The sequence below is a fragment of the Lepidochelys kempii genome, chromosome 15 (genome assembly GCF_965140265.1).
Source record: "Lepidochelys kempii isolate rLepKem1 chromosome 15, rLepKem1.hap2, whole genome shotgun sequence".
NCBI lineage: Eukaryota > Metazoa > Chordata > Testudines > Cheloniidae > Lepidochelys > Lepidochelys kempii.
Window position 1 is genome coordinate 29,445,482 of NC_133270.1, and position 27,257 is coordinate 29,472,738.

Genomic DNA, 27,257 nt, shown 5'->3' on the forward strand with positions numbered 1-27,257 from the left:
AATTAATCACCTCTTTAGAGGCTGACTCCTACAGATAAACCGTGTAGGATGGTATTTCCAAAAAGACTCTAGTCTGTTTCATGGTGGAAAGATGTCACTTATTATACTGTTGTGATGAAGTGGAGATTTTCCCTTGTGATGTTGTATGTGAGTCTTACTGTTGAGCCTATGTGAGTTTTTTACTGTTTTGCATGAATATTGTGTGACTCAGTTTCTCTGTGTGCTGCACCAATGTCTAGGCGGTGGGAATAAGGATGAGAGACTCTAGTTGAGACCTTTGGCAGCAGGTGAGACTGCTCCAGTTGCCTGCCCATAGGCTATGGCTGGTGCTCTTCGTAGTCTGAGACCCAGGAGGGGGATGCAACCAGGTGACACTTTGCCTGGGAACCAAGACAAAGATCAGGAGGTGGAGCACTGGGGGATGCTGTGGTCGGGTTGCTTGAAGCTGGGCAGTCTGCCTGGGGGGGACTGAAGATGGGAGTCCAGGGTATCTGGACCAGGATTCCACCAAGATGGACTTGGCTGAAAGTCACAGATTTCTGTGCTAACAAGTTCTGTTCTACACTGTGTTCCTGTCAACTAATAAACATTCCATTTACACTGGTTGAGAGTCACAACTGACTGCAGAATTGGGGTGCAGGGCCTTCTGGCTTCCCCAGGAGCCCTGCACAGGCAGACTCACTGTGGGAAGTGCACGGTATGGAAAGGGATGCTGAATGCTCAGAGGTCAGATCCAGGAAGGTCGAAGCTGTGTAAGCTTCTTGCCCTGGTGACAGTATGTTCAGAGAGAGAGGAGGCATGCTGCCCTAGTCCTGACTAGCTTCATATGGAGTAGTTCCAGAGCATTAGCCCCATGACTCTGGCAACTGTATTCTCAGATAATAGCATTTGAAAGGAAGGTGAACATCAAGAGGACAGTTCTTGTGACTCTATCATAGATACATGTTTGTTTTTTTTAGTATTTCTGGCATACTGAAGCTTGTAGTTCATACCTTGCCAGACAAGAAAATTCCTGCAGAACTAGCTTTTACTGAATTTGGATGTTTGTGACATCTATAACCAAGTGATACAAAACCAGATATGAATGCTCTCCTGTGGTTTTTGTAGAAGTTCCAAACAGACTGAATCAAGTTGCTGCTTTGTTCCTGTCAGAATGGTCATTCAATACTATATTAGGAAAGAGATCAGAATGAACTAATTCTTGCAAATTTGTAACCCCTTTAGAGACACTAGAAATGTGTCCTAACTGTTCCTGTCCCTAGCATCTTCGAAAATGTCAGCACTAAAAGTATAAAACTTGTGAATCAGTTTACTTTCATTCCACACATCTGCTTCAGTAGTGATGCCATGCAGATCAAAAACTGAGGGGTTTCAAGCCCTAACACTACTTGGAGTTTTGTAAAGAGTCAAATTCAGGGTTTACAGTGTGTTAAAAGCATGCTGGAATTCATGGTGATTTTTTCTCTCTTCCTGTACACCCTGGTCTTCTATGTACTGTAGAGAGTCCAGTATTTTCCTGTAGGTATCTATTCTGTTAAGAACTTGAAAATAATTCAGAAGGTGAGCCTCCAGATACAATGTTTGAGTAAGGGCAGGTTTCATGCACAAAGATCAAGTCCTTCACACATGACTAAAAATACAGCCGCCACTTCTACCTCTGGGTTGGAACACAAGTTGCTTAATGAGGGCCCAGCAATAGTACAAAGCAATTCAGAGGATGTAGTATTTCTTTCTTCCACTTAAAATTAAAATTTCTTTAAGAGAATGTCCCTGCATCTGGACCAAAAGTTTAACTCCAGTAATTACAATGAGATTTTTTTTAATAACTAAGTGGTCAAAACCTCTATATCTGAAACATGTGGCAAGATTACTTTTGAAATCGGGAGGGGGGGGGGGGCGCACGGGATGGATTTTGTGACACGGAGATACTTCATTTTTATGAAACCAGGTAATGTACTTAGTGTGTTCGTAGACAGGGTTAATGTACTGCATGTCTTGTGAAAGAATGACTAGCCTCTGAGCTCAATTAAATCTCCTTATCCCAGGCCTATAACAAGTTGTGAACTTCAGTTCAGTGCTTTGATACGCCTTTGGTGAAATTCTTCTTGCATGATTGTACTTCTGACAGCAAGACTTGCTTTCTTCCATTCATGCTATCCAGACCTTCTCCAAAGTTCAAGTCCAGAGTCAAGGTTTGCCAAAAATCAGTAGAAACTAGAAATAAAAGCAGAAATAGCATTTTATTCTGACTTTTCCTGCAGTTTCTGGTAAAAACTAAAATAGCACCACAACAGCTACATAAATAGCCTCTCACAACATCCTTTCAACGCCAGTTCCCAATCTTTTGTGCATCATCATTTTGAGAGAGAGTAGAAAATATCAAGAACCACTGTCATAAAGGCCAACACAATAATACCAGACATGAGACTTACATTACAATTCCCATATCTGATAAACCTTTACATAAGTATAGTGATCTTCAGCCAAATTTATTTCTCTAGTCTAATTCACCAAGTCCCAAAACAGCTCAAAACATTTTGAGCTCACCTTAACTTTTTTTTAATTTTTTTGGCCGAATAAGGAAAGTAAATCATGCACAGAGTGAGAAATGAGTTCTTGGAAATGTGTAATGTTTATACAGGACTTCTGAAATGTAAGTGCTATAGAAATTATAAAGAATATCCTACTTGTCCACTTGCTAGTGTTAAATATGTCCACTTAACACATTAAAAACGGAAGGGTAAGAAATCTAATGCAATCTCTAAATCAGAACAGAATAGCTGTATCCCAGTCATGGGAAAGACCGTTAATTATAAAAGTATTTTTCCAAGGTAATCTGTCAAAAATGAATAGCGCAGAGAAATGGAGAGGCCTTTTGCTCAGCAATAGCCCTGGCACAGTGTTCCGCTGTTTTGAGAGGAGACCGCTAGCCGAGACAGCATTGTTATCTCCAGATCACTCCAAAAGTGCAGTGTCTCCAGCCAGACAACTCGGTTGTATCTAGTAATCATTGCATCCTTATGTCCAGAATGCTTTCCTTGGTGTATGGAGACATCTGCTGTCCAAACTTTAAAAGTTGTTGTTCCTCATCTGCTTGTAGGAGGCTTAAAAAATGTCATCGTTGTCCTCCATGCAGCAGATGCAAGTTTAATTTTTATTTCCTTGGGAAAACTAATAAGGTCAGAGGCAGCACCTGTGTTTTAAAGTCACCCCAGCTACTGTAGCTTGAGCAGCTCACCTGATCTCCTTGTATCTGAACTAAACCAACTCAGCTGGAAGCAGTTGAGATGACTCAGACAGGGGGTTAGTGGCTTGTCTAAATTAATAGCTCATCTGAGTTGAGGAACCAGGTTTGTCTGGCTTTTGGGCAATTGTGTTAAGTTCTAGAGAACCCTATGTGAAAACCTGAGCTTTCTTTTTTCTTTCTGTCTAATCTTGGTTGTCTGGAAAAATTAATCTGTTATGGAAGCTCAGATCTTCATTCTAACGGTCAAATCTTGAGTAGGCTTGGGGTTCACAGTAATGGGAAGCTAATTGTCACAGTGCCAATAAACCCACATCAGGATTGAATTTCCCACTGGTTAGAGAAATGCAGTTTTTTTGAAAACTCCAGTTTGAGGATCTTCCTAGTATTGTATTTGGATGACTGACTGTTCCAACTGAGCTTTCGTTCTGCAGGGCAGCTTGCCTTACTGCAGCCTATTCAGGTACAAACAACCTAGGAGAATATTTCATACCTGGGGACTGTCTGGCAGATCAGATATAAATATGCATCCTTTATGTTTTAAAGGATTGTCACCATTCTTCTCTTGCTAATTACCAAAGCTGTGTTTGAGCTGAAATTTAAAGTTGCTTCCTTGTGCTTCACTGTAGGATCGGTTAATGGTGAATTGGCAGCATTAATGCTATCTGTATTTAGCTTGGGTACTTACAGCTCCCATTACACTAGCCCACCTGGGCACCTCAGTCTTTAGTGAATTTCTGCTCACAGTAATGCTGAGGCAGGGCAGTGCTGTTATCTCCATTGTGCAGATTGAGAACTGAGGCACACCTAGTGGGAGATTTGCCCAATGTGACATTGGGCGATTTGAACTCAGGTCTCTTGCATCCCAGGCTAATGCCTTAGCCACTGGGCCATGACCACAAAGTGGAATGTTAAAACACAGGATTCTGATGGCACCAAACTAGCTATTAGGCTGGGAAGGAGGGAACCCTTTATTAAGCCATTAATTGCTGAAATAACGAAAAGGTCCAGAGCTTTTAATAGAAATGGATTTTTTTTTTTTAGTTTACTCCAGTGTGAAAGCTCCCCCTTCAGAAAACAAAGGATCAAACACACATAACTGAGCTACTTTCTTTGCATTGTAGAAAGAAGAGGTGAGTGATAACCACAACCAGCTGAACATGGAAGGGGCTCTGATCGCCCGGGACAGAGTTGGGGTACAGGACTTCATTCTTTTGGATTCCCACACCAGTGAGGCTGCTTTCTTGGACAACCTTCGCAAACGATACAGAGAGAACCTCATCTACGTAAATCTGCATGCTTTTATGACTTCCTCTTTCATGGCAATACTGGTACTTGTGTCTAGAAGATACTGTGAACTAACATGTAATTGTGGGAGGATGACATGCCTCAGACTACAACCTGCTTACAAGTCAGATCAAAGAGTAAGGCCAAATGGTGCTTCTCTGTGGAACCATTGTATTGGGATGATCAGAGTTCCAGGTGGACTTGATTTCTCTTGTCGCTGCAGTGTTGGCTTGTCAGTACAGAGTGAATATCTCCCCAAGATTATGGCTTTCTAATGCTTTGCTGTTATGTCTGCTGTATGGGGAAGGGTTGAAGGATGTTTACAGAATCTCGCAGGCTGACTGCCCTGTTTGCCCTTTAGATACTTTTTATATCTATATCTTCTGTGGATGGTATGGTTTATGTCCAGGTGTCCGAGTGGTGTGCAATAAATAACAAAAGAACACGAAAAGCCAAGCCAGCACAGAGAATGCACTGAACCGCAGGATGAAAATTTGCTAGTTCTTAATGGCCCTATTTTTTTTCAAAGGTTCTGAGCACCCACAGTGCAACATTTGTTGCTGTGCAGATCTTAAATGGCAGAGAATCTTACCAAACCTCTCTTCTGTTAGGTGAATCTCAATATTTTGATGAGGCAAGTGGGAACAAAGGAAAGGGCTTGGTGGAATATGACGTGTCAGTTGTTACTAGGTTCTAAAGTGTTGTGTAACGTTGGCTCACTGAAATAGTCTAAAATTAAGGCAATTAGACTTGCACCTTGAAACCTGAGATTTGTTCATCTGCAGGGCTCAGGAAGGAATTATTTCTTTCCATATACAGTCTTAAGAAAGAGTTGGACCAACTTCTGCTGGGGAAAGGTACAAGCTTTTGAGCTACACAGAGCTCTTCAAGTCTGGGTAAGGAAGCAGAGCAGAAAGAAGAGCTCTGTGTAGCCTGAAAGTTTGTACCTTCCACCAACAGAAGTTTGGTCCAACAAAAGAGATTACCTCACTCATCTTGTCTCCTTCCTATCCTGGAACCAACACAGCTACTACACTGCAGACATGCACAGGTTTAAGTAACCACCAAATGGCTTATGACTTTAGCTTTCCTATGACGCATCAGCATCACATCTGGAGAATAGCAGACTTTCAATGGATTAACAGAACAGTGTTCGTTATGGGCAAATACGTTCCTATGTTAACTGGGATATGAATCAAATCCCAGAAGCATCAAGGGACAGAGGTATCAAGTCTCTATTAGGACAATTAAAGGACTAAACCAGTGTAATTACTTTGCCAGCCAACCTTTTAAATAAGGGTTTAAGTGTATGGGGAGTTAGAAATGGAGCACAGAAATACTGAAGTCTTTAAAAGTTTTGTTACAGAAAAGTTCCACATGTTCTGTTTTTGTCAGTTTTTCACATGGTATGCTTGAGGTTGCCCTTCAGGAGAAGTCATTCCGTTTGTCTACGCTCTGTTCTTCCTTGTAGACATATGTTGGTACCCTTCTAGTATCTGTGAATCCCTACAAAGAGTTGGATTTCTACTCCGTGAAACAGATGGAGATCTATCAAGGGGTCAACTTTTTTGAACTGCCACCACATATGTAAGTAGCACTAAATTCCCCTGCTTTCAGTTCACATAAACACTTTGACTTTCACATGGTCAGGTCTAGCACTGTTGTGTTTTTTATATTACAAACACTTTCAGAAGTAATTGGTGGGAGTGGGAGAACTTTTCTTAATAGCAATCTTAGCAGGAACTTGCTTCTCTTTGCTGGGTTATTTATCAAATAACTTCAATTAGACCATATAATAGAATCATAGGACTGGATGGGACCTTGAGAGGTCCTCTAGTCCAGTCCCCTGCCTCATGGCAGGACAAAATATTATCTAGTCTAGTATATGTCTGCAAGGTTGGCATTTGGATGTCAGAACTTGGAAGGAGGGTAATGTCAACTTAATATTAACACAGCTTTGAAAATTCAAATGTTTTGTGAATGTTAATTACTCTTCACAACTTTCCTGTGAGGGCATGTAAGTATTTATCTCCATTTTACAGAGGGTGAAATTGAGAGGCCAATTTGTCAAAAGCCACAGGGAAGAATCTGTGTCAGTCAGGGCTAGAATTAAGGAATTTTTCTAGCAAGTCAGAGCTCAGTGGATACCTTCCTCACTTACCTGATGATGGGATGTCAGACCATCAGGGTTCCGCCATGATGTGCCCTGGCATAATTCCAGTACTGAGTATATCTCTCGTTAGTTTGTCTGAAACATTTCCTTTCACAGTCTCTGCCCTTCCTCCTGGCTCCGTGGGCTCCATCTATTCTCAGTGCTCATAACTCTGCCTCCAGCTGGTTCTGGGAGCAGGAGTGGGTTGAGGTAAAATTTCAAAGCTGGATGTAGATTTTTGCATTTTCTTCCCAAATAACGGGGGGGAGGGGGCGGTGGCGGTAAGAGTGGTTGCACTAATTGTTACCTTTTAAAATATCTTCATGGGCAGAAGTTGGCACTGACCAGCTGGCTGCGTTGAAAATGAAAATGAAAATTTGAGGTTGGTTGGTCTCTGCCTTTGGGTCACAGGCCTGCAGCGTGCTAACCTAGGTCCACAGCAGTGTGCATAGCCCAAATGGGTTCTGTTGATAAAGCTCTTTTCCTCCGTCATGTGCCTACCTCTCCATTTGAATTAATGTTTCTACTTTGAAGTTGTGAATCAGCAAATTTTCTGCGGGGAACATTGCTTGCCTGTCCAGTTCAAGGTCTGTAAATTTTAGCTGTCTCCAGTGTTAAGGATCCTATGGAACATTTACTCCTGTCAGAGCTTTCTGCCATCATTTTGTATGGATGTTTCATATCGAGTAATTCTTAAAGCTGATTTGATTTTTGGGGGGGCGACTCTCTTATTCAGATATGCCATAGCTGACAATGCCTACCGGATAATGTGTGCTGAATACAATAACCACTTCATCCTCATCTCTGGGGAGAGTGGAGCTGGGAAAACAGAAGCCTCCAAGAAGATCTTGCAGTACTTTGCAGTGACCTGCCCAACTACGGAACAGCTGCAAATAGTCCGTGATCGCCTGCTGCTCTCCAATCCAGTTCTGGAGGTAAAACCAAAATAAAATAAACCCTAAAGGTGTACCATGCAGAGACTGGCTGGAGTCTGCAAGATTTCTCTGTGTATATAGAACTGAAATGTTTTGAATGCATGGAAGGAAAAAGAGATCTAATCAGCAGAATGGCCTCCAGTTTGCAGGGATACTTGATCTCCGGTTGCATTAGAAGAAAAGTAATTTCAGCCCCTTTGCAAGAATGCCCTGTCTGACTTGGAAAATGAGAAGGAATTGATGTAGGCCAATTTGCTGTTCAGGGATTTAAATTTTTTTCCATTTGTAACTTTCAGTTTACAATATTTCTTCATCTATAATCAAAACACCTAGTCTCTCTCCCTCAGTATAAATGCTGTGCAAAGAGGGGATTTTTCTCAGTAGTGCTCCATAAGGAAAGAAGAAATATTTTTGAGACCACTTAATAAATGCTGAACCATATCAATGAATGAACAAGCATCTTTCACCTATCCCTCTAGTTGCCTAATGTGCAGGAAGGTAACTGGATACTGCTATTCTGGACAGGTTTTAGAGCTCTCCCCAAAATAAGATGCACTGAGAGCTGGATATAGACTCCTGGTGGGCACACACATTCAGTGAATTTTAGATGACAAGTACTCATATTGTCAGAAATTTTAGGAACGCTTGTCTAAATATTCATGACCAAACAATGGCTCACATTTAGTTACTGCCGTTGATACTTAACCCTACATGAAGAACGAACTGAAGAGAATCAGAGAACTGAAAGTACTGAACGTATGTTGAGTGTAAACTAATGGTGTGTCTGGGCAGATGGATTCTACTTTTATGGAATGCAGTGTGTCAGCAGAGGGTGGGGAAGGAGGGAAGCAAGTATGTCAAGTCTCCGGTAAGCACAAACCTAATTTTTCAGAGTTTCATGGGATTTAGCTGCCTATTGACTTACCAAGCATGAAAAGAGGAAAAGTTCATAGGATATCTAAAGCTGTACATGCTGATGTTTCTCCCTCAGTTCCTCATGACCCCAGTTCTAGATGCAGAGCTCTCAGCAGCAAGAGGAGTGACTTGGTTTTACTTGTTTCTCTGCAGGCTTTTGGAAATGCAAAAACTCTGCGTAATGACAACTCAAGTAGGTTTGGAAAATACATGGATATCCAATTTGATTTTAAGGTAAAAACAAATGTGTTGGACCATTCTCAAGACAAGCATAGCTATGTAGCTGCTTGGCACCAGCATGGAATACTTAGTCAGTAAACCTTCTACTGCCCTGCAAAATTATTTACCTTGCAGACTACCTTCTGACCTAATTTTTACTGCTCTTGTGTTTTTTGACTGAGATGTCTGAAGTCTTGTATCTTGGAAGTTTTCAGCTTTATTGGCAACACAGCCAACTGCTCAGTGGAGAAGGTAATATTTCACTACAGAGCAGGAGTTAGTTGAAAAGACAGTCACTCCTCAGACAGTATGTGTCAACTTGTAAGTGATATTTTAATAGAGAAACTAATGAAGCGGAAGAAGAGCAGATGAGTAGCAATGACGCCAGAAGCCTGTCACAGTATGTGTGTTAATAAGAATACACAGTAACAACACTTCTGCTGACTTCCTGTCACTTGGACTGTTGGGTGTTGAAGGCTTAGCAGTCTAAGCTCACCTGGCTGTTTTTGTTTTGTTTTTTGTTTTTCCCCCTCTAGGGAGCTCCAGTAGGAGGGCACATCCTCAGTTACCTGATTGAGAAATCCCGAGTTGTTCATCAAAACAATGGGGAACGGAATTTCCATATCTTCTACCAGTTGCTGGAGGGTGGGGAAGATGACCTGCTTCGCTGGCTAGGACTAGAACGCAATCCACAGAAGTACATGTATCTTATACAGGTTGGGATAATTAGGCCCCCAGCATGGAACCACCTGTGATGAATTTGGCAGCATAGATCTGAAGTACCTTGTTGTTTATTATGCTCACCTATGACTTGATGGATTTTCTTTACTGTTCAAGTACTCCAGTATGGTAGAAGTCATGACTATAGCTGGTTTCAGAATAACAGCCGTGTTAGTCTGTATTCGCAAAAAGAAAAGGAGTACTTGTGGCACCTTAGAGACTAACCAATTTATTTGAGCATAAGCTTTCGTGAGCTACAGCTCACTTCATCGGGTGGAAACTGCAGAAGACATTATATACACAGAGACCATGAAACAATACCTCCTCCCACCCCACTCTCCTGCTGGTTATAGCTTATCTAAAGTGACCACTCTCAATGTGTATGATGATCAAGGTGGGCCATTTCCAGCATAAATCCAAGTTTAACCAGAACGTCTGGGGGGGGGGGGGGGAAGAGTAGGAAAAAACCAGGGAAAATAGGCTACCTTGCATAATGACTTAGCCACTCCCAGTCTCTATTTAAGCCTAAATTAATAGTTTCCAATTCAGCAGTTTCTCACTGGAGTCTGGATTTGAAATTTTTTTGTTTTAAGATAGCGACCTTCATGTCTAATTGTGTGACCAGAGAGATTGAAGTGTTCTCCGACTGGTTTATGAATGTTATAATTCTTGACATCTGATTTGTGTCCATTTATTCTTTTACGTAGAGACTGTCCAGTTTGACCAATGTACTTTGCAGAGGGACATTGCTGGCACATGATGGCATATATCACATAGGTGGATGTGCAGGTGAACGAGCCTCTGATAGTGTGGCTGATGTTATTAGGCCCTGTGATGGTGTCCCCTGAATAGATAAGTGGGCACAGTTGGCAACGGGCTTTGTTGCAAGGATAGGTTCCTGGGTTAGTGGTTCTGTTGTGTGGTGTGTAGTTGTTGGTGAGTATTTGCTTCAGGTTGGGGGGCTGTCTGTAGGCAAGGACTGGCCTGTCTGCCAAGATTTGTGAGAGTGTTGGGTCATCCTTCAGGATAGGTTGTAGATCCTTAATAATGCGTTGGAGGGGTTTTAGTTGGGGGCTGAAGGTGACGGCTAGTGGCATTCTGTTGTTTTCTTTGTTAGGTCTGTCCTGTAGTAGGTGACTTCTGGGAACTCTTCTGGCTCTATCAATCTGTTTCTTCACTTCCACGGATTTGTGCTGGAAATGGCCCAACTTGATTATCATACACATTGTAAGGAGAGTGATCACTTTAGATAAGCTATTACCAGCAGGAGAGTGGGGTGGGAGGAGGTATTGTTTCATGGTCTCTGTGTATATAATGTCTTCTGCAGTTTCCACAGTATGCATCTGATGAAGTGAGCTGTAGCTCACGAAAGCTTATGCTCAAATAAATTGGTTAGTCTCTAAGGTGCCACAAGTACTCCTTTTTCTTTTTATGACTATAGCTAATGACTTTCTAAGTGATTATAATACTGTAGAACAGCTGTCGGTAGTATGATTTTTCTACCCTTGTTTCACCTTTTGATATTGATTCGCCCTGGGTCCAGAGCTGCAGCAATATTAGAAGTAAAGGAAGTTGAGGCACTAACTTCTGCAGTATTACTGGATAAAGCACGTTCGAATGAGACAACACTATGGCTTGCCCAAATTCTGCTCTGAGGCTGTGAAATAAGTAGAAGCTGCATGAGAGACTAAAACTTGGCCCTGAATTAGTTTCTACTCTCTAGTTATGAATTCTACCTGTCCTTGCCTCTCCATTAATTTAGAAAGGGATTTCACAATGAAGCAAACTGAAATGAGAAATCTTATTCAATAAGGAATTTAACAATACAATCACTTTGTATTCTTCAGTCCTCTTAGTGAGGCTATTTGTGCGTGGGTAACCACTTACTCCACCTTAGAGCTTTTGCCTAGTCCACGGCTGTGAAGTTCTTAATCTGTCTGATAGACTGTGATAAACATTAAACTGTTGCCTGGCAAATGAGTGCTATATCCTAGAAGCATTGTGACTGAATGGCAGATGTTACTAAGCAGAACAGCTGGCTGGTGTTTAAAAACACCCCTTTGATTCAGTGGAAAGCATGGCCTAAACTATTAACTAGTAAAATGACTACCTGCAAGTTACACTCGGTGTAAAGGTCTCTCTTTAAGTCTTTCTTTATTAATTTGGTGTAAAATAAGTAAGCTTGACTTAAGCAGCTGTTACATATGAGATGAAGAAAAGCATTCCTACACTTGTTCATAAAATGCAGAATCATCTGTGCAAACTGCTGTTTTATGACTCCTATTTCCTTTAGTTTTTGATGGAGTATAATATGCAGATAATTTGCCCTTCAATTTTACCCAAACTCAACACACACCGTGCTCTTAAGTAACGGTTACAGAAAGGACTGACAAGTAGAGCCATGGGCTGTATGGGCAGGGGTGGAATAACCTGTGTGTATACCTGTAAACAAGGTAGTAAAGAACTGGGAATCAAAAATGCCAAGCCAAGGTGAGATTGGCTAGTGGTACACAGATCACCTGATCAATAGAACTGTAGTGATGAATGCAAAGTTTTCATGCCTCTTTCTTCTCCTCAATAGGGTCGATGTGCCAAAGTGTCTTCCATTAATGACAAGAGTGACTGGAAAACAGTCCACAACGCCTTCTCTGTCATTGACTTCACTGAAACAGATATTGAGGTATGAAGGGATGTGCATTTATGAAAGGGGGTAACTGCTGATTCCATCCTGGTTCAGGGTGGATATCTGGGGAATTTCCAAATAAGGGCTCTACAACTCTCTTTAAGGAAGTGGTGGAACACCTAAGACTGGACGCAGTGCTGAAGTATGTGTTGTGGGGAACAATCTTGCACTAAGACATGGACAAGATCACCTAAGAGCAGGAATTGTCTGAATACCTTATGGGCTTCTGATATTCCATAATGGATAGGAAAATGGGATGTAATAACCAATGCCTGTACCCACCAGGGGAAAGTGCTTTACAAACAGTATTACTGGGCCAGTAGCAAACTTTCTGATCCCCTCCCCACCCTGTGGTTTCTGGTGTCAGCAGTGTGTTGCTAAAGGAAGTCTATAGTGCTACCTCTGGTGAAAAATGTCACGTGTATAAAGGTAGAGATTGGCACCAGAACTTCATGTCCCCTATAAAAACCAGGAGCTGTTACTCTTCATATCATTAAACATTTTCTTGATAGATTTTCTTTTTTTAAGACCAGAAGGATTAATTTGATGTCCTGCATAACATGGGACATAGAATTAGGAGTTTGGGGGATATGGTTGTGGCTTTATTGAACGACCAATTCTCTTTCAAATGCATGGTACAAATTAAAACATGCTCCCTTCTCTCCCTCTCTGCAGTTCCTAACTAACTGATTTTTGATACCACTTAAGTAAGTTGGGTCCAGAGTTCATTGGGGTATCCTCTATGCCTCTCTGAAATGGCTCTCTATCTCCATTTTGCAAGTGCAAGGATTGCTTTTGGCTTAACCGCATCATGTAGCAAAGTGCCCTTTTTTTTGCTGCCTGTGTTGTGAACTTCTCAGGAGTAAGGGAAGAAGAGTCTATAAAAGTGATGGTCCCAGCACCAAGATGGCCTGAGATGCAGGCCCTATTATATGCATGCATGCATGCCTGGTGACCTTGTCTTTGCCTCTCCCATGGACTTCGGTGATTCCCACCATCCATCTATTTCTTAGGTTGAGCAGCTGGCTTAATTTTGAAGTGTCAGATGTTTATATCCCAGGGAGTCAGACTGGAAGGAGGCGGCCAGGTTGGAGTGTCCTTCTGTACCATGGCTAGAGAAGTAGCTGCTGATCTCTCACTGTCTCCCTCAGCAGTAGTGGATTTTCAGATCAACAGATTGCACTACCGCTGAGCCAAACTAGAGCATGCTCTCATTAAGAATAATGACTATGTAACCAGTGGTGAGCTGGAGCCAGTTTGCACGAACCGGTTGTTAAATTTTGAAGCAGTTTTAACCCACTTCCCTGCAGGGGGCACTGAGGCTTTGATGGGCTCTGGCCGGGAAATGATGTAATTCCTCCTCCGGCCGTCGGGGGCGCTGCGCTGCAGGAGCCATGTGGGCTGCCGCCTGGCCCTGGGCACGAGCCTTGTTGCTCCGGCTGCTCCCCTGGCCCTGGGGCTCCGGCTGCTCCCCTGGCCCTGGGGCTCCAGCTGCTGCCTGGTGGGTCCCCGGCTGCTCTGCTGGGCCTAGGCTGCGTCCTGCTGCTTGGGTTGCTCCCTATGAGCACCCACCCCCTGCCTCTAGCTACCCCCTGCCCACAGCCAGCCCCTGCCCTGTATTTAGCCAACCCCTGCTGCGCGCACCCCCCGCCCTGCCCCCAGCCAGCCCTGCGCCACGCCCCTGTCTGCAGCTGGCCCCACGTCCACTGGTGCCCTGCAGTTCCCAGGGCAGTAACCCTGCACACCTGCTTCAATGAGGGGGGCAGGGAGCAGCTGGGACCCACACATGTGCACACCCTAGGGTGACCAGACAGCAAGTGTGAAAAATCAGGACAGGGGGTGGAGGGTCATAGGACCCTATATAAGACAGACCCCAAAATCGGGACTGTCCCTATAAAATTGGGACATCTGGTCACCCTAGCACACTCCCAGGGCATGGCAGGGCCCCACACCTGTGAAACGGAGCTCATTTCTAGTTCAGGCCCATCTTTTTGAAAAAACTTTAGGCAAGGTTAACATACACCCGTATTTTCCCGGACAGGTCAGGCCTTTTGGTTTTTAAATCGCCATCTGGGAAAATACGGACGTATGGTTACCCTGTTGGTACAAAAAATACATACTGGGGCACATCCCTTACCTCAGAACTTTTTATAGGGAACCGATTAAGATTTTGGCAGCTCATCACTGCATGTAACCATATAAACTTGGCTTTTAACAGTCTTTTTGTCACTTTGGCCTCAGCATCTCTTTGGGGTCATTGCCAGTGTCCTGCACCTGGGGAATATTCAATATGAAGAAGATAGTAACGGTCATGCCATCATCACCAACAGCAGCCAGATCAAATGGATCTCAAAGGTATCATCTCTGGGGAGACAGGAATCTTCCATACAGATTTGGAAGCGGGGGCCCAAGGCACTAGGTCTGAGGGGTTGCTTCTCTTCCGTGCTATGTTTTTTAATTTGTGGATGGTAGCACATACTGTCCTAGGAAGCTTCCAAATTCTCTAGACGAATGGTCTCCGCTCTGATGGTCTCTGCTCACATTGGCTAGGTGCGTCAGGTCCAGCTTGAACAGTCCCTGTGCTAATCAGGGTATCCTAGAAATGTAGGAGTGGAAGGGACCTTGAGAAGTCAAATAGTCAAGCCCCCTGCACTGAGGCAGGACCAAAGAATCTAGCCCATCCCTTCCAGAGGTTTGTCCAAACTGTTTTCAAAAACTTCCAGTGATGGGGACTCCACAACCTACCTCAGGAGCCTATTCCAGAGCTTAACTACCCTTAAAGTTAGAAAGCTTTTCCTAATATCGAACATAAATTTCCCTTGCTGCAGATTAAGCCCATTAGTTCTTGTCCTGCCTTCAGTGGACTTGATCAATTATTCTCCACTGTCCTCTTTATAGCACCCCTATGAGCTTAGGATTCTGCATTTGGCAGCTCAGTGCAAAAGTTTAAATGTTTTAAACAACTCTTGCTGTCAGCATAAAGATGGAAAAGTAGATATCTGTAATGTATAATATACAACCAGGCCCCTTAGCATTTTAATTAAACTGTTAGCCATTGCTGGTATTTATATTATATTACACTTCTTGTGTAACTGATCCATGCTTTTCATTGTGGGTGTGGTGTATTAAGTCATTACTAGAATATCCTCTGTCTCATTGTTTTTAAGTGTTTTTGTCCCCAATTGGCATAAAGACACACTGTCACTTCCCAGACCTGCATAAGTGACTTTGCATGCTTGCAGGGTGGCGGCTGACAGATGTGCACAGTTGTTGCTGCGGTGGCACACAGTGTTTTGGTTTGTGGCTCCTTTTATCCAATGCACAAAAGGGTCAAATTTCTTGTTCAGACTGGAGTGGCAGCAGCATCCATTTGGAATTTCCTGTTGTCAGTAGAAATCAACTGCTTAACATTGTTTTAAATACAACAAAAGAGATCAGAGTGACTTAATCTGCCAATACTGCCACCCTCTAACAACCAAAAATGGGTTGTGTAGGCTACACCCTAACAGAGAAGCAGCAGTTCAGTACTCCACAAGGGAGCAAACCCCTACGAAGTGCCTGGGCAGTCTGCCAATACACTATGGGAGAGCATTCTTGACTGACCTCTAATCATGACAATCATGTTAAACCAGTGCAAGTAACTACAGCATTTTCCTTAAAATCCCAGTGTGACCAGAGATACCATTGCTGTCTCGGTTGTCTGGTTCCTTTTCCTTTAAACCTTAATATGACGGATTTCACTCCTTATCTGTGGGTGCAGAGAAATACAGATGTTTGTCCTGTTATGTTTTGGGTTTTCAAGAGTAATGAACAGTAAAAGGAAGCAGCCTGGACATTTCATTCCAAATTGACTGCGTGCATGAAATTACCCTTTGTACTCTAACTGTGGCTCTTTTCTTTGGCAGTTATTGGGCGTCCACTTATCCATTCTACAGGAAGCTCTTACTCACAGAAAGATAGAAGCCAGATCAGAGGAGGTATAAATTAAGCCAGTGTCAGATTCCTCATAGTCTATTAGAAGTCAACAGTCTAGTGGTAAAACCCTGGGATAAGGAGCCAGGGTACCCTATGTTTTGTTCTTGACACACTCAGATTCTTTCAGCAAACTTGGTGATGTTTCCTTAATTTCTGACTCTTTTCCCATCTGTAAAATTGTGATAAGAATAGTTACCTTCCTTTGTAAATTTCTGAGATATTAAGTTGAGACATGGTGTGAGGCTGCCTTCCTGCTGAGTGACATAACAAGTGATGAAAAAAGCCAGAAGCGAGGAAGGTTTACACACAGCCACATGTCTGAACCACATTACCTTCCTTTGTGTAGTCTGCAAAGTGCTTCTTGATAAATTCTGCTTCAATGCAGATGCAAGCATTTGTATAAAATGTCCGCTTATAACATTTAATGTTGATTGCCAAATTTCAAGGGGAAAAGCCATCAGCAATTCTGATGGCTTTCAGAGTCCCAAAATGCAGCCTCCTAATAATCCTGATAGTGTGTGCCCATTTTCCCCTTATATCTGGTATACAACATTTACTTGTATATAGATGGATGTTTGCCCCCAAATTAGGGGGTAAAATGGGGCTCAATCCTTACTTTTATTCATCTACTTCACTGTCAGTGACTCCTCTCCTGTAGCCTGTATGTTAATGCTAGGAGATTTGTAGCTACTGTCTTGTACCTTCTGACCAAAAAGATGATATATGGAATATCTCACTCTAGTTCAAAACCATGATCCAAAACCTCTTTGACTTCAGATCCATCTCATCATTGTGAGACTGGACCAGTCTGAACTCTGTTACAGGTTAGGATGTGTGCAGCTGAATGGAAGATGTGTAGAAGTAGGATCCAGCGTGCAGTCTCCTAGCTGGCCGGAGAGCAGTAGTCACACCAGCCTGAGGTGCTAGCTGTCGCTGGTGTCAGTTTTAATCCGAAGGCTTGCTCATGCTTCAGTGTGAAATGGAGGCTGTCGCATGGTAGCTTGCTCTCTAATCCAGAAGCATGAAATGAGTTAAAAATTACTGACTTTGAGTTATCTTAGTTACTGTATTTGAGTATTTTTACCTGCTTTTTTTTTCCCCCAGGTCCTAAGTCCCCTGAACATAGACTTGGCATTCTGTGCTCGGGATGCAGCAGCTAAGGCGATTTATGGGCGGACTTTTACTTGGCTAGTCAACAAAATTAATGGATCTTTAGCCAACAAGGTTGGTTCCTATTCTAGCTAATACTGTGTTCTACAGACAAGCACTGTCTCATTCAGTGAGTGGACAATGCTTCCAGAATGAGACAGTAATGTGGTGGTTTCCACCAGACTTCTCAAGTCTGCTAGTTGAGTTCAGGGATCCAAACCACTGTGAGCTGGAGATTCATGTTCTGCTTGTTTGTGTGGTTTTATTTTAATTGAATACTAAAGATACATTGTCAGGTAGTTTGACCAATGCATGACCTGCTTTAAAATTGCCCATCCTGATAGTAAGTAAACACAGATCTATACATGATCACTTTATAGCTGATAAGAAAAAAAAATCACTGCCTCTGTAGGACCCACCCAAACTATGGTATGTGCTTCTCCTGTTGGACATGTGGCAGCAAACTAACATGCTATTTGCTGGTCTGTAATGCTGGTGCAAAATGAGGGGAGTTTAGCATATAACTGAGCTCTATAGAAGACCAGAAAAATTGTTTTCCAAATGGTGACGAAACTTGTATGGAAAGTAGCTTTGATATCTGTGCTTAGGAGAGAGAAGTGACCTTCCAGACTAGTTGAAGGAGGTCTTTGCTTTTGGTTTGGTAAGCCACCAGGCAGCCATGCGTAGAGCAGTTTTCATTATCCTGGATATGTAGTTTTGTAGAAAGTGGGGGTTGGCTAGATTCCCCCATTAATGATTTAATCGTTGGATTCCTCTCTGCATCTACAGTAGCTGTGCACTAGAACGTGTTGCACTATCAGCTAAGAAACCCAGGTCTGAGAATTAACATTAGGCTTTGAGTTGGGGAGACTACAAATGTTCACACAGAGTTAGGAACAGCCAGGAGTCCCCAGCATGGGATCCTGTGTCCTACCCACATAGAGAAGACAGTGGTTGCCTGGAACAAATATGTGATGGCCATCCTCCCAGTGCCTACAGGAGGGTGAAGCCATTAGAAGATAAAGGGGATTTATTCCACATTCTCTCCTACCCCTATGCCCAACCTCCACAAAGAATATTTAGACCTGTATTGGCTTGCTCACCAAAATATCTGGTCAGTTCAGCAGCAGAATTGCCTGCTAGAGGGACCAGGCTGTAATGACACTGTCCCTATATTGAGTCTCCCTGAACTCCCTGGTCAGTGGCAGAGTGGGAACAAATGAGAGATTAAAATCTAGGTGAAGGGAACCACATGAATGATACAGAGCAATTGGACCAGTTACAGAAATCCTCTTTTCCTCATGGAGCATTTAATGGTATGTTTGGCAGGACCTCACCAGGAAAACGGTGATTGGGCTGCTTGACATCTATGGGTTTGAAGTGTTTGATACAAACAGGTAAGTGCCACTGAAGCTGGGTCAAACTGTGCGCACACTAATGTGGGTCTGCTTCCAAAGCAATGCATGGCCATTAGGGCTCAGGCTTTGGCTTACCCCAGAAAGGCAAGGAAGTTGAGTCCCAGCTCCCTTCATCAGCTCTGAGTTGTACCTAATCTCTGACATGTGTTGCAGTATGTAGGCGTAACTGGCTAAGTGAAGTACAGTGAAAGCCTCGACTCACTACTTTGCTCTATCTGGCTGATTGTGTTAAAAGCACACGTTCTTCCATAGGATTCTGGACATGTAGTATTGCAGTGGGCCGCCATCTTGTGTGGGGCAGCTTTCAAAGCCTCTAGAGAGAAGGATGTGACAACTACCTTCTTCTAGCCAAACAAAACTCCTTGCCCTAGAACACTTATTCTGCCTTCATAGGTTCAATTATACGGCTGTTGGGAAAGATGGATGACAATGTGGCAGTTTAGTTCAGAAACACTCGGCAGTTAGTCTGCTTTGAGCTTGCTGTGTCAGCAAAAGTAGGCTGAGTCTCTCAAAAACAGCCCTTCTGGGAAGAACGTTGGTACTTCCTTCTGGAATTGCAGCCCAGATGACAGTGTGCATCTGTGTTTGGGGAGGGTAGAGGGTGGAGTTCACTTACTTTATCAAAGCTCTCTAATTTGGTTTGAGTTCCAAGCAGAAGTTTTAGGGGAGGTGGGTGGGGAGGGAGGAGTGGAGTATTTTATCCAGACTGGTTCTCCAGTTCTTATTAAACATCTACCCTGGTAGGTAGCCACTCATGAAATGGTATATGGGCTGTTTCTATTAAAATATCATCCTAGTGGGAAAACAAAACTTCAGCTGCCTCAGCTATTTCATGGGCTCGTCTCCTGTCATGGGGAGAAGGGTTAAAATAGGAATTCTCTGTACACTTGTTTCCCTACAAACCAAGACAACAGAATTTCCTTTAATACATATTGCTATTCTTGCTTATTTTATTTTTCAAAAGTTTTGAACAGTTCTGCATCAATTACTGCAACGAAAAGCTCCAGCAGCTATTAATCGAAATGACTCTGAAGGCAGAGCAGGAGGAATATGAGATGGAAGGCATAGAGGTAACTCTCATTGCTTTTTCCCTATCTTGTTCTCTTGGGAACATCACTGCACTGCAAACTTACTCTTATTCACAAAGGCATTAATAGTGTTTTTCAAAACTTCCCGTTAGAGTTGAAATTCCATCATTGATGATTGAGATGGAACAGGCATAGTGGTTCCATCTGTCCAGTTCCCTTCAGTTAATACAGGATTATCATCTACAGTATATTTTCATGTTGTCACACTTTTAAAGAATGCTTCCCTTTGGTGACTGTCCTCTCTGTAGCTCTCAACCTCTTCTGTCCTGGGGGCCCTCTCTCATCTAGTCAGGCCATCCTCCCATTTGGCAACATGGGATGTGTGGGATAGTCATGACTCTCGAATCCCTGTTTAACCCCCAGCTTCCAGTTGAGAACCCCTGTGCTATGTAATAGAACTCACAGGAAGCTCTTGCTATACTTGGCCTAGTTTCCCCCTTCCCTTCTTTGATCCCATTACTCCTAGTTGTACCCTGTCTATCGCGTTCAGTCATTCTGGTTGAGTTAATTTGTATGCTTTGAAGGAGAATGTGGCAGAACAAGGACTCTTGGCCAGAAACAGACTCTGCAATGAAATGCCTTTGTAGAAATAAAGAAGATCCTTGTAATACAAGAATGGCCATGCAGGGTCAGACCATTGGTCCATCTTGTCCGATGTACTGTCTTCCAACGGTCGGGCACCAGATGCTTCAAAGGGAATGAACAGAACAATTATCAAGTGATCCGTTCCCTGTCATCTAGTCCCCGCTTCTGGCAGTCAGGTTTAGGGACACGTAGGTCATGGGTTGCATCCCTGACCATGTTGGCTAACAGCCATTGAAGGACCTATCCTCTCAACGTTTTTTGGAGCCCAGTTGTACTTTTGGCCTTCACGACATCCCCTGGCAACAAGTTCCACAGGTTAACTGTGCATTGGATAAAGACATACTAATAACAAAAGAAGCAGCTGCGTATGTTACAACAGAAGAGACTGAAGGATTGCAGTATAGTAATGTAATGAGTAAGATAACTCTGCCCATGCTGCTTAAAGGGGGAATATATTGAGGAGTGGCTTGGTCAAGAACCTCTCCAATAAAACCTTAAATCCTAACATGGAATTACTTCAGGTTGGAGTAGGTAAAGTTCTCTGAATTCTTGAAAATCACTTTTCCCTTTCTAATACCAGTGGGAGCCAATTCCATATTTCAACAACAAGATCATCTGTGACTTGGTTGAAGAGAAACACAAAGGAATAATCTCCATACTGGTAAGAACAAAATTTGTGCCTTATTGTGCAGTGATTCCATGCCATTACTCTCTCAATATGGTAAGAACTCTACAATACCCAGGATGTAAATATATGGATGCTCAAGTTCTGTTGTCAGGCCTTTGCTATTAAAAGGGTTGGGTAGAATACTAAGTTAGAGTCTGAAGACCCCACAGAACACCAAAGTAAAGTTGGAGGAACTTGTACCTTTTCTGAGCTGTGCTGAGATTTTCTCCTTGTTCCTCTCCCGTTTACTTATCTCTATCCTCAAAAGCCCCAAATTGCAGCGGTCACCGTCCTGCATTGGAAGATGCAGGGGCTGCTCAAATGAAGCTCTTTCTAGCCTGTCAACATCACTAAGGGCACTGGCTGCAAGAGGACTCCTAGAGTGCAGAGCAGCCTTCCCCTCCTCTCTGGAGAAAAATGGGGTGGGGACCCTACAAGAAAATCAAATTGCTTTGAACTTGGTATTACAATTACTGTATGGCAATCTGTTCTTAAATGCAAAAAACAAGAGAGGCAAGATTTATAGAGATTCTTTCTGTAAAGATGCATGTAATTCAACAGTGATGCATTGTGCTTTGACATCCCCATGGCTTGCTGACTTGTAGACAGAGGAGTGGAGAGTTTATCACATGGATACAGAAGCCGAGTGATTAATGCACTGTAACCCAGGGCAGGAGTATCATGATTATTGAAGCTTAATGCTAGTATTCCTATCCTAATTAAGTTCATGTGCAAGCAGAACTCTTCTATAAATATAATAATAGTGTGGGGGGGAGGAGTTCTCAGGTAGAAAAGATGACAATCCAGTAGGTTTGGAGGCTTTTGGACTCTTAGAAGCTGTTATCAATGTTGACCAAGAATCTCTAGCCTTTATCTATGTATTCCTGGGTCTCAGTGCCTAGTGATATCCACTTCTTCCACCCTGCCACCTTCATGTGAAACAGACAAGGAGAGAGGCATACACTTGCAAAGAATGTAAAATTTTCTGTATAACTCTAGTCTTGTAAAACTGACTTATGAATTTTACTAGAAAGTATATAGGTGTTCTGTATGAAACTGAATAGTTTTTTTAAACTGAAAACCTTAATTATAGTTTCTCATGGTAATGTTGTAGTTGATAAGTTACAAGTAATTACCATGACATGTTATCTTGTAACCAGACTGTACTAAGTTAAACAGTCATGAGATGTGTTTGTGTTTTGAAAAAAGTTACTTGGCATTTATTTAACAGTAGCACTCTTCTTTGAACAAGAGTGTGTCCACTGCCCAGATTTTAGTGGCATTCAAAGTTAATTGTACACTAATGTGGTACATTTAATTTAAATCATGATAGAGAAATACATTTTAATACATCCCACCTCCCTAGATTTACCTTGCTGAAACAAGGCATCTTGTTGCAAATGTTTCTCTGTACTTTGATATTAAAGATGACTTTGTGTTAAAGCACAGGACTGGGAATCACTACTGAGTGCAGAACCCAGATGTCATGTTTCGGACATGCTGTGACTTTGGGCAAGTTGCTTGTGGCCTGATGCTATGAGGGGCTGAGAATATGCCGCTTTCATTGAAAGTAATGGGACTGGGTTCATAAACCTTCTGAAAACTAGGCCAGTTTCTCAATGCATCAGCACTTAGCATCCATCACTGTAGTTACCCATTAGAAAACCCTAAAATCAGTAGGTAAGCACAAATCCCAGATGTACAAATGACCACTCTCTAAATAGTGTTGGGGTTTCTGAGGGAATTTATACACTTAATACAGATTACAGAAAATGATTTTGGCAAATCTTGGGTCAGTAAATCATGCTTAATCTGCCATCAACAGGGACTGAGGTCGGATTAAGATGCTGAAATGTGTTTTTTTGTTGTTGTTGTTTTTTTTGTTTTTAAAGGATGAAGAATGTTTACGGCCTGGTGAAGCAACTGATTTAAGTTTCCTGGAAAAGTTGGAAGAGAAAGTAGGAGATCATGCCCACTTCCTGACGTATGCACTTCGGCTCTCTAACCTACAGTAGAGGAAACTTTCCCTAGGGTTTCCAGTGTTCTGTTCTGAGGATGAATGGTCCTGTTTTATACCAAAGAAAAATTCCCAGTCTAGCAGGCTGCCTGCAATCTACTGCTATGACAAACAACATTGTTAGAATATAATCTGTGGTGTGTATATGGCGGGGGGGGGGGGGGAATTCCTGTCTTCCCTGTATCAGTAGCTTGCCAATACTTGAGCCCAGTTTATCCATCCTTCTGTGTATTTTATATCCAAATCTGGGACCAATCCTGTGAGGTGACAAATAGCTTCAACTTGTGTTGAAGTCGGTGAGAGTTGAAGGTTCTTGGCAGAACTGAGCCCTGGAGATGAGCCCAGCCTGCAAAGCTTGGATTTGGAGTCGGATACAAACATCTCCAAAGAGCCCATCTGGATTCTTCCTGAGAAGTATCCCTTTAGTAAATATTTCTATTGCAGCAGTGCCTAGTGCCAGGGCTCTGCTGTGGTAGGTGCTGTAAAAATGCAGGTGAAGACCGGGTCCCTACCTGGGTGTCCATAAGAGAAGGCTAACTAAAAACCAATGACCGGTTTCAGAGTAGCAGCTGTGTTAGTCTGTATCCGCAAAAAGAAAAAGGAGTACCTGTTGCACCTTAGAGACTAACCAATTTATTTGAGCATAAGCTTTCGTGAGCTATAGCGATGAAGTGAGCTATAGCTCACGAAAGCTTATGCTCAAATAAATTGGTTAGTCTCTAAGGTGCAACAGGTACTCCTTTTTCTTTTTTAAAAAACCAATGAGTAGCCAGCAGTTCACAGAATCAAGCTTCTGAAATGTTACTTCTAGCTGTGTGACACTCAGGACAATTCCTTGTGGAGAGTCGGTAACTGATCTGCCCGCTACCTATCTGTTCCTTAATATCCTACTCTGACAAAGATCTGCAAAGATAATTGCTAGAACTACTCCATGTTTTAAAAAAGGCAATGCATGTTGGAGGGCAACATCAGTGTGAACGCAATTCTGTCACAAATGGAATCTTGCCATTATTAAATATTTATTACAGTAGCTCCCAGAAATACTAAACGTTCACTGAAACTTCGAAACAGTGGTGTCCTCTTTGCATTAGGTATTTGCTATTAATGAAACACCATTGACTGTGTTTTTTGCCTGTTTAGCGTAAAATTCTGGGGTGTCTTTTTTTCAAACTGAAATAAGGCAGAAGCCAGCTGCCATCCTTATCCCAGCCACATAGACAAAGCTAATAAAAATGTCTAAACATTTAAATGCCTTCTGCAAGGTGTAAAGTGTATCCTGAATAAATGGCCTTTTCTAACTAGCATATTGCAGGCCACATAAGATTATAGGAACTACCATGACAGTACATGAACCATTTCTGTTGAAATAGGCTATTCGTTATTAGATGGGTTCTGACCAATTTGCAAAATCTTTCAGAAAGAACTTCTCTAAGAAATGTCTATATGGGCCCCAACCTTGCAATCAGATTCATGCTAATAAGAGCCTAACTTGATGTCAGTTTCTGTTTTTGCAGTGAACTGTTCTTAGTATGGTTGATTCCACCATTCCCATGAACTGAAGAAACTATTTGGCTTCTTGCTTTACTCTCTGGTTTCTTTCTTTCTGTAGCCGCAAGCTTGCAGATCAAAAGACACGAAAATCAATTGACTGGGTGGATTTCCGTCTCCTTCACTATGCAGGGGAGGTCACTTACTGCATAGTAGGTGAGCGTGGACTAGACAAGCCTGCATTCTTGAAGGACATTCTCATGGTTCTCACTGTGACATGTGCTTTAACTTAGGCAGGTGGTGGCAAATCCTCCCCCTCCCGCACCTGATTTGAAAACTATTCTGAAATATACTTGCCCTTAAAGGGCACTCTGCATTTCATTTTTCATCTTATTTTGACTATCTCAAATCCACAAGTCTAAATTTTTGATAGAAAAATTCAGTTTGAAGATTTAATTCATGCAACTCGCTTCCTAAAAATATGGGAAAATGTATATAGATGAGGTTGAAACTGATATGCAGGGCCGTCCCTACGGAGGTGTGGGGCCTGGGACAAATCAGCCTGTATGGGCCCCCTTTAACACTTTTTTTTATACAGGTGAAATCTGGTTACAGTGAACTTCAAGGGCAGCTGCAGGCTAAATATTGGTAGCACCCAGCTGTATAATTATAATGTAGTTATATTGTAGTATATATAATTAATTTAAAAAAAATTCACCATGAGGCAGCCCTGCCCCAGAACTGAACGGTGCTGGGGGCCAGGCTCTAAGCCACTCTGCACCCCACACAGGGAGCTCATGGGCCAGGGCCCGGAAAGCCAGACCAGCCCCCTTCCCTAGACAGAAATAACCAGCCGCAAAGGGGCCTCTCAGAGGCTCCTGGAGCTGGGGCCTTCCCACGACCCTGCTGCCAACGGGCTGGGCCAGGGACCCCAGGAGGGCAGCGCTGACCCCTGCTAGATGGGGCTGGGAGGTCCTGGCCTGTGGAACACCCCACAGGGGGCCTGAGCAGCGCTGCCTCCAGCACTCCAGGTCAAACCCGAGAACCACCGCCGGGATCCCTCCATGGATTGCCCCTGGGATCTCCCAGCCCCAATCCGCCCCTGGGACCCCCGAACCCCCTGAGCAACACACATGCACACTGTGAGGGTGCATGCAGAGAATTGCATCTGCCACCATGGTGTTGAAGCATGGGGCTCCCCAAAGCACAGAGCCCAGAACTGTCACCCCGATTCGCCTTACCCAAGGGACCGCTCTGCTGACCTGGAAGTGTATCCAGGGAGAAGCTAAACTGAACACTTGAGGTCAGGCTGTGTGAGTAATTTCACTTTCACACATGAGTAACTTCACTCACACATGATAAGCCAATAGGACTACTCAAGCAAACAAAGCTGTCTGCATAGGTATTTGTAAGATCAGGGCCTTGATTGCTAGTTGCTGACAGGAAACTGTTGGGTGAATACTCTGGGCCAGATTCTTAGCTGATGTAAATGACACAGCTCTTGAAATCAATGGAGCTACACCAATCATAACAGCTCAGAATCTGTCCTATCTTCTGGCTCAACTGCGAGGTAGGAGTATAGCCAAACTAGAGTTCTAAACCTTTAGTCGCTAAGCTGCTTCAGAGAATTGCATCTTCTAAACACACATGATACAAATAGCTTTCACTGGCCTCTGTATGCACTCTGGGTTTCTTTAACTTGACCCCACTGCTTGTTTCTCCTGTAGAACCTTGCATCACCAACAGTTGCAGTGGCATTCCATATGTTGGTTCCTGTGTGCAGTGAGTGTTGGGATCTATGGTCTGTTTAAAGACCAGTTCTTAAGGGTGGTGGTCTTTTTCTGCTCCTGGTTACAATGGGCAGTGAGCCTTTCACATAGAAGGGTCAGATCAAAGAATACTTACTTTTTATTTCAGATTTACACATGGCACACAGCTGCATAACCGTTGCAGGCAAAGATTATATCTGGTCAAATAGCCACTTAGCTTGGCTGGTCTGCATTGATAATGCCGAATAGAAGGAGATTTCCCTGCTTGTGGCTGATTTGGGTAGTGACCATTTGGATTTAGTGTGTCTAGATGATGACAATTCTGTGTTGTGGCAACTTTAGAAGATTTAACATTTTTCGTTCTGCACGAACTCACAACCCTTTGAACCAACGTGTGCCAAAATGTCCACTTTGGATCCGTACCCAAGCTTAGAGGTGTGGTTGGGAGGAGAGACTTGCACTCTACAACCTGCTAGCTAGGGCAGTGGTCTAGGTTCAAGGCCTTCGTCTGGTTGATTCAGAGCAGAGTTTTTCATTCCAGATCACTCTGGATCAGGCAGAGCAGGGACTTGAATTTTGGGTCTTGTGCATCACAGACAGGTACCCCAACCAGCAGGCTATACACATGCATCCATCTTTGGCTTTGAAATGAAATTTTGCTTAAAATGTTCTGACCAGCTCTCTTGGGATGTAATGTGTGAGGGGCTGACAAACTCTAGCAAAAGCATTCCAATATAGTTGGGTAACAGGGTTCTTGTTATGAAAGCCAGATGATGGCCTCTTAGCAAAAGCAGCAAATTCATCAAGAACCTACTAATATTTCTTTCGTTTTCTTCAAAACCAATGTTAAAACTTTCTTTTCAGGATTCCTAGAGAAGAATAACGATCTCCTGTACAGAAACTTAAAAGAGGTAAGACGCTATTGAATCACCAGAATTGGCTTTTC

The 27,257-nt window shown here is 42.9% G+C and overlaps 1 protein-coding gene across 1 annotated transcript in view; it reads left to right on the top strand.

Annotated features, from left to right (window-relative positions):
* Window positions 1-27,257, top strand: part of MYO1H (myosin IH) — a 43,045-nt gene that overhangs the window by 1,235 nt on the left and 14,553 nt on the right. The window contains exons 2-16 of the mRNA XM_073313418.1: window positions 4,369-4,530; window positions 6,003-6,118; window positions 7,420-7,618; window positions 8,687-8,767; window positions 9,289-9,468; window positions 12,054-12,152; window positions 14,397-14,510; window positions 16,061-16,132; window positions 17,235-17,354; window positions 18,609-18,676; window positions 19,662-19,767; window positions 20,951-21,031; window positions 22,930-23,021; window positions 24,664-24,758; window positions 27,176-27,222. Of these exons, the coding sequence (XP_073169519.1) occupies window positions 4,369-4,530; window positions 6,003-6,118; window positions 7,420-7,618; window positions 8,687-8,767; window positions 9,289-9,468; window positions 12,054-12,152; window positions 14,397-14,510; window positions 16,061-16,132; window positions 17,235-17,354; window positions 18,609-18,676; window positions 19,662-19,767; window positions 20,951-21,031; window positions 22,930-23,021; window positions 24,664-24,758; window positions 27,176-27,222 (1,632 nt within the window). The remainder of the gene's footprint in view (window positions 1-4,368; window positions 4,531-6,002; window positions 6,119-7,419; window positions 7,619-8,686; window positions 8,768-9,288; window positions 9,469-12,053; window positions 12,153-14,396; window positions 14,511-16,060; window positions 16,133-17,234; window positions 17,355-18,608; window positions 18,677-19,661; window positions 19,768-20,950; window positions 21,032-22,929; window positions 23,022-24,663; window positions 24,759-27,175; window positions 27,223-27,257) is intronic.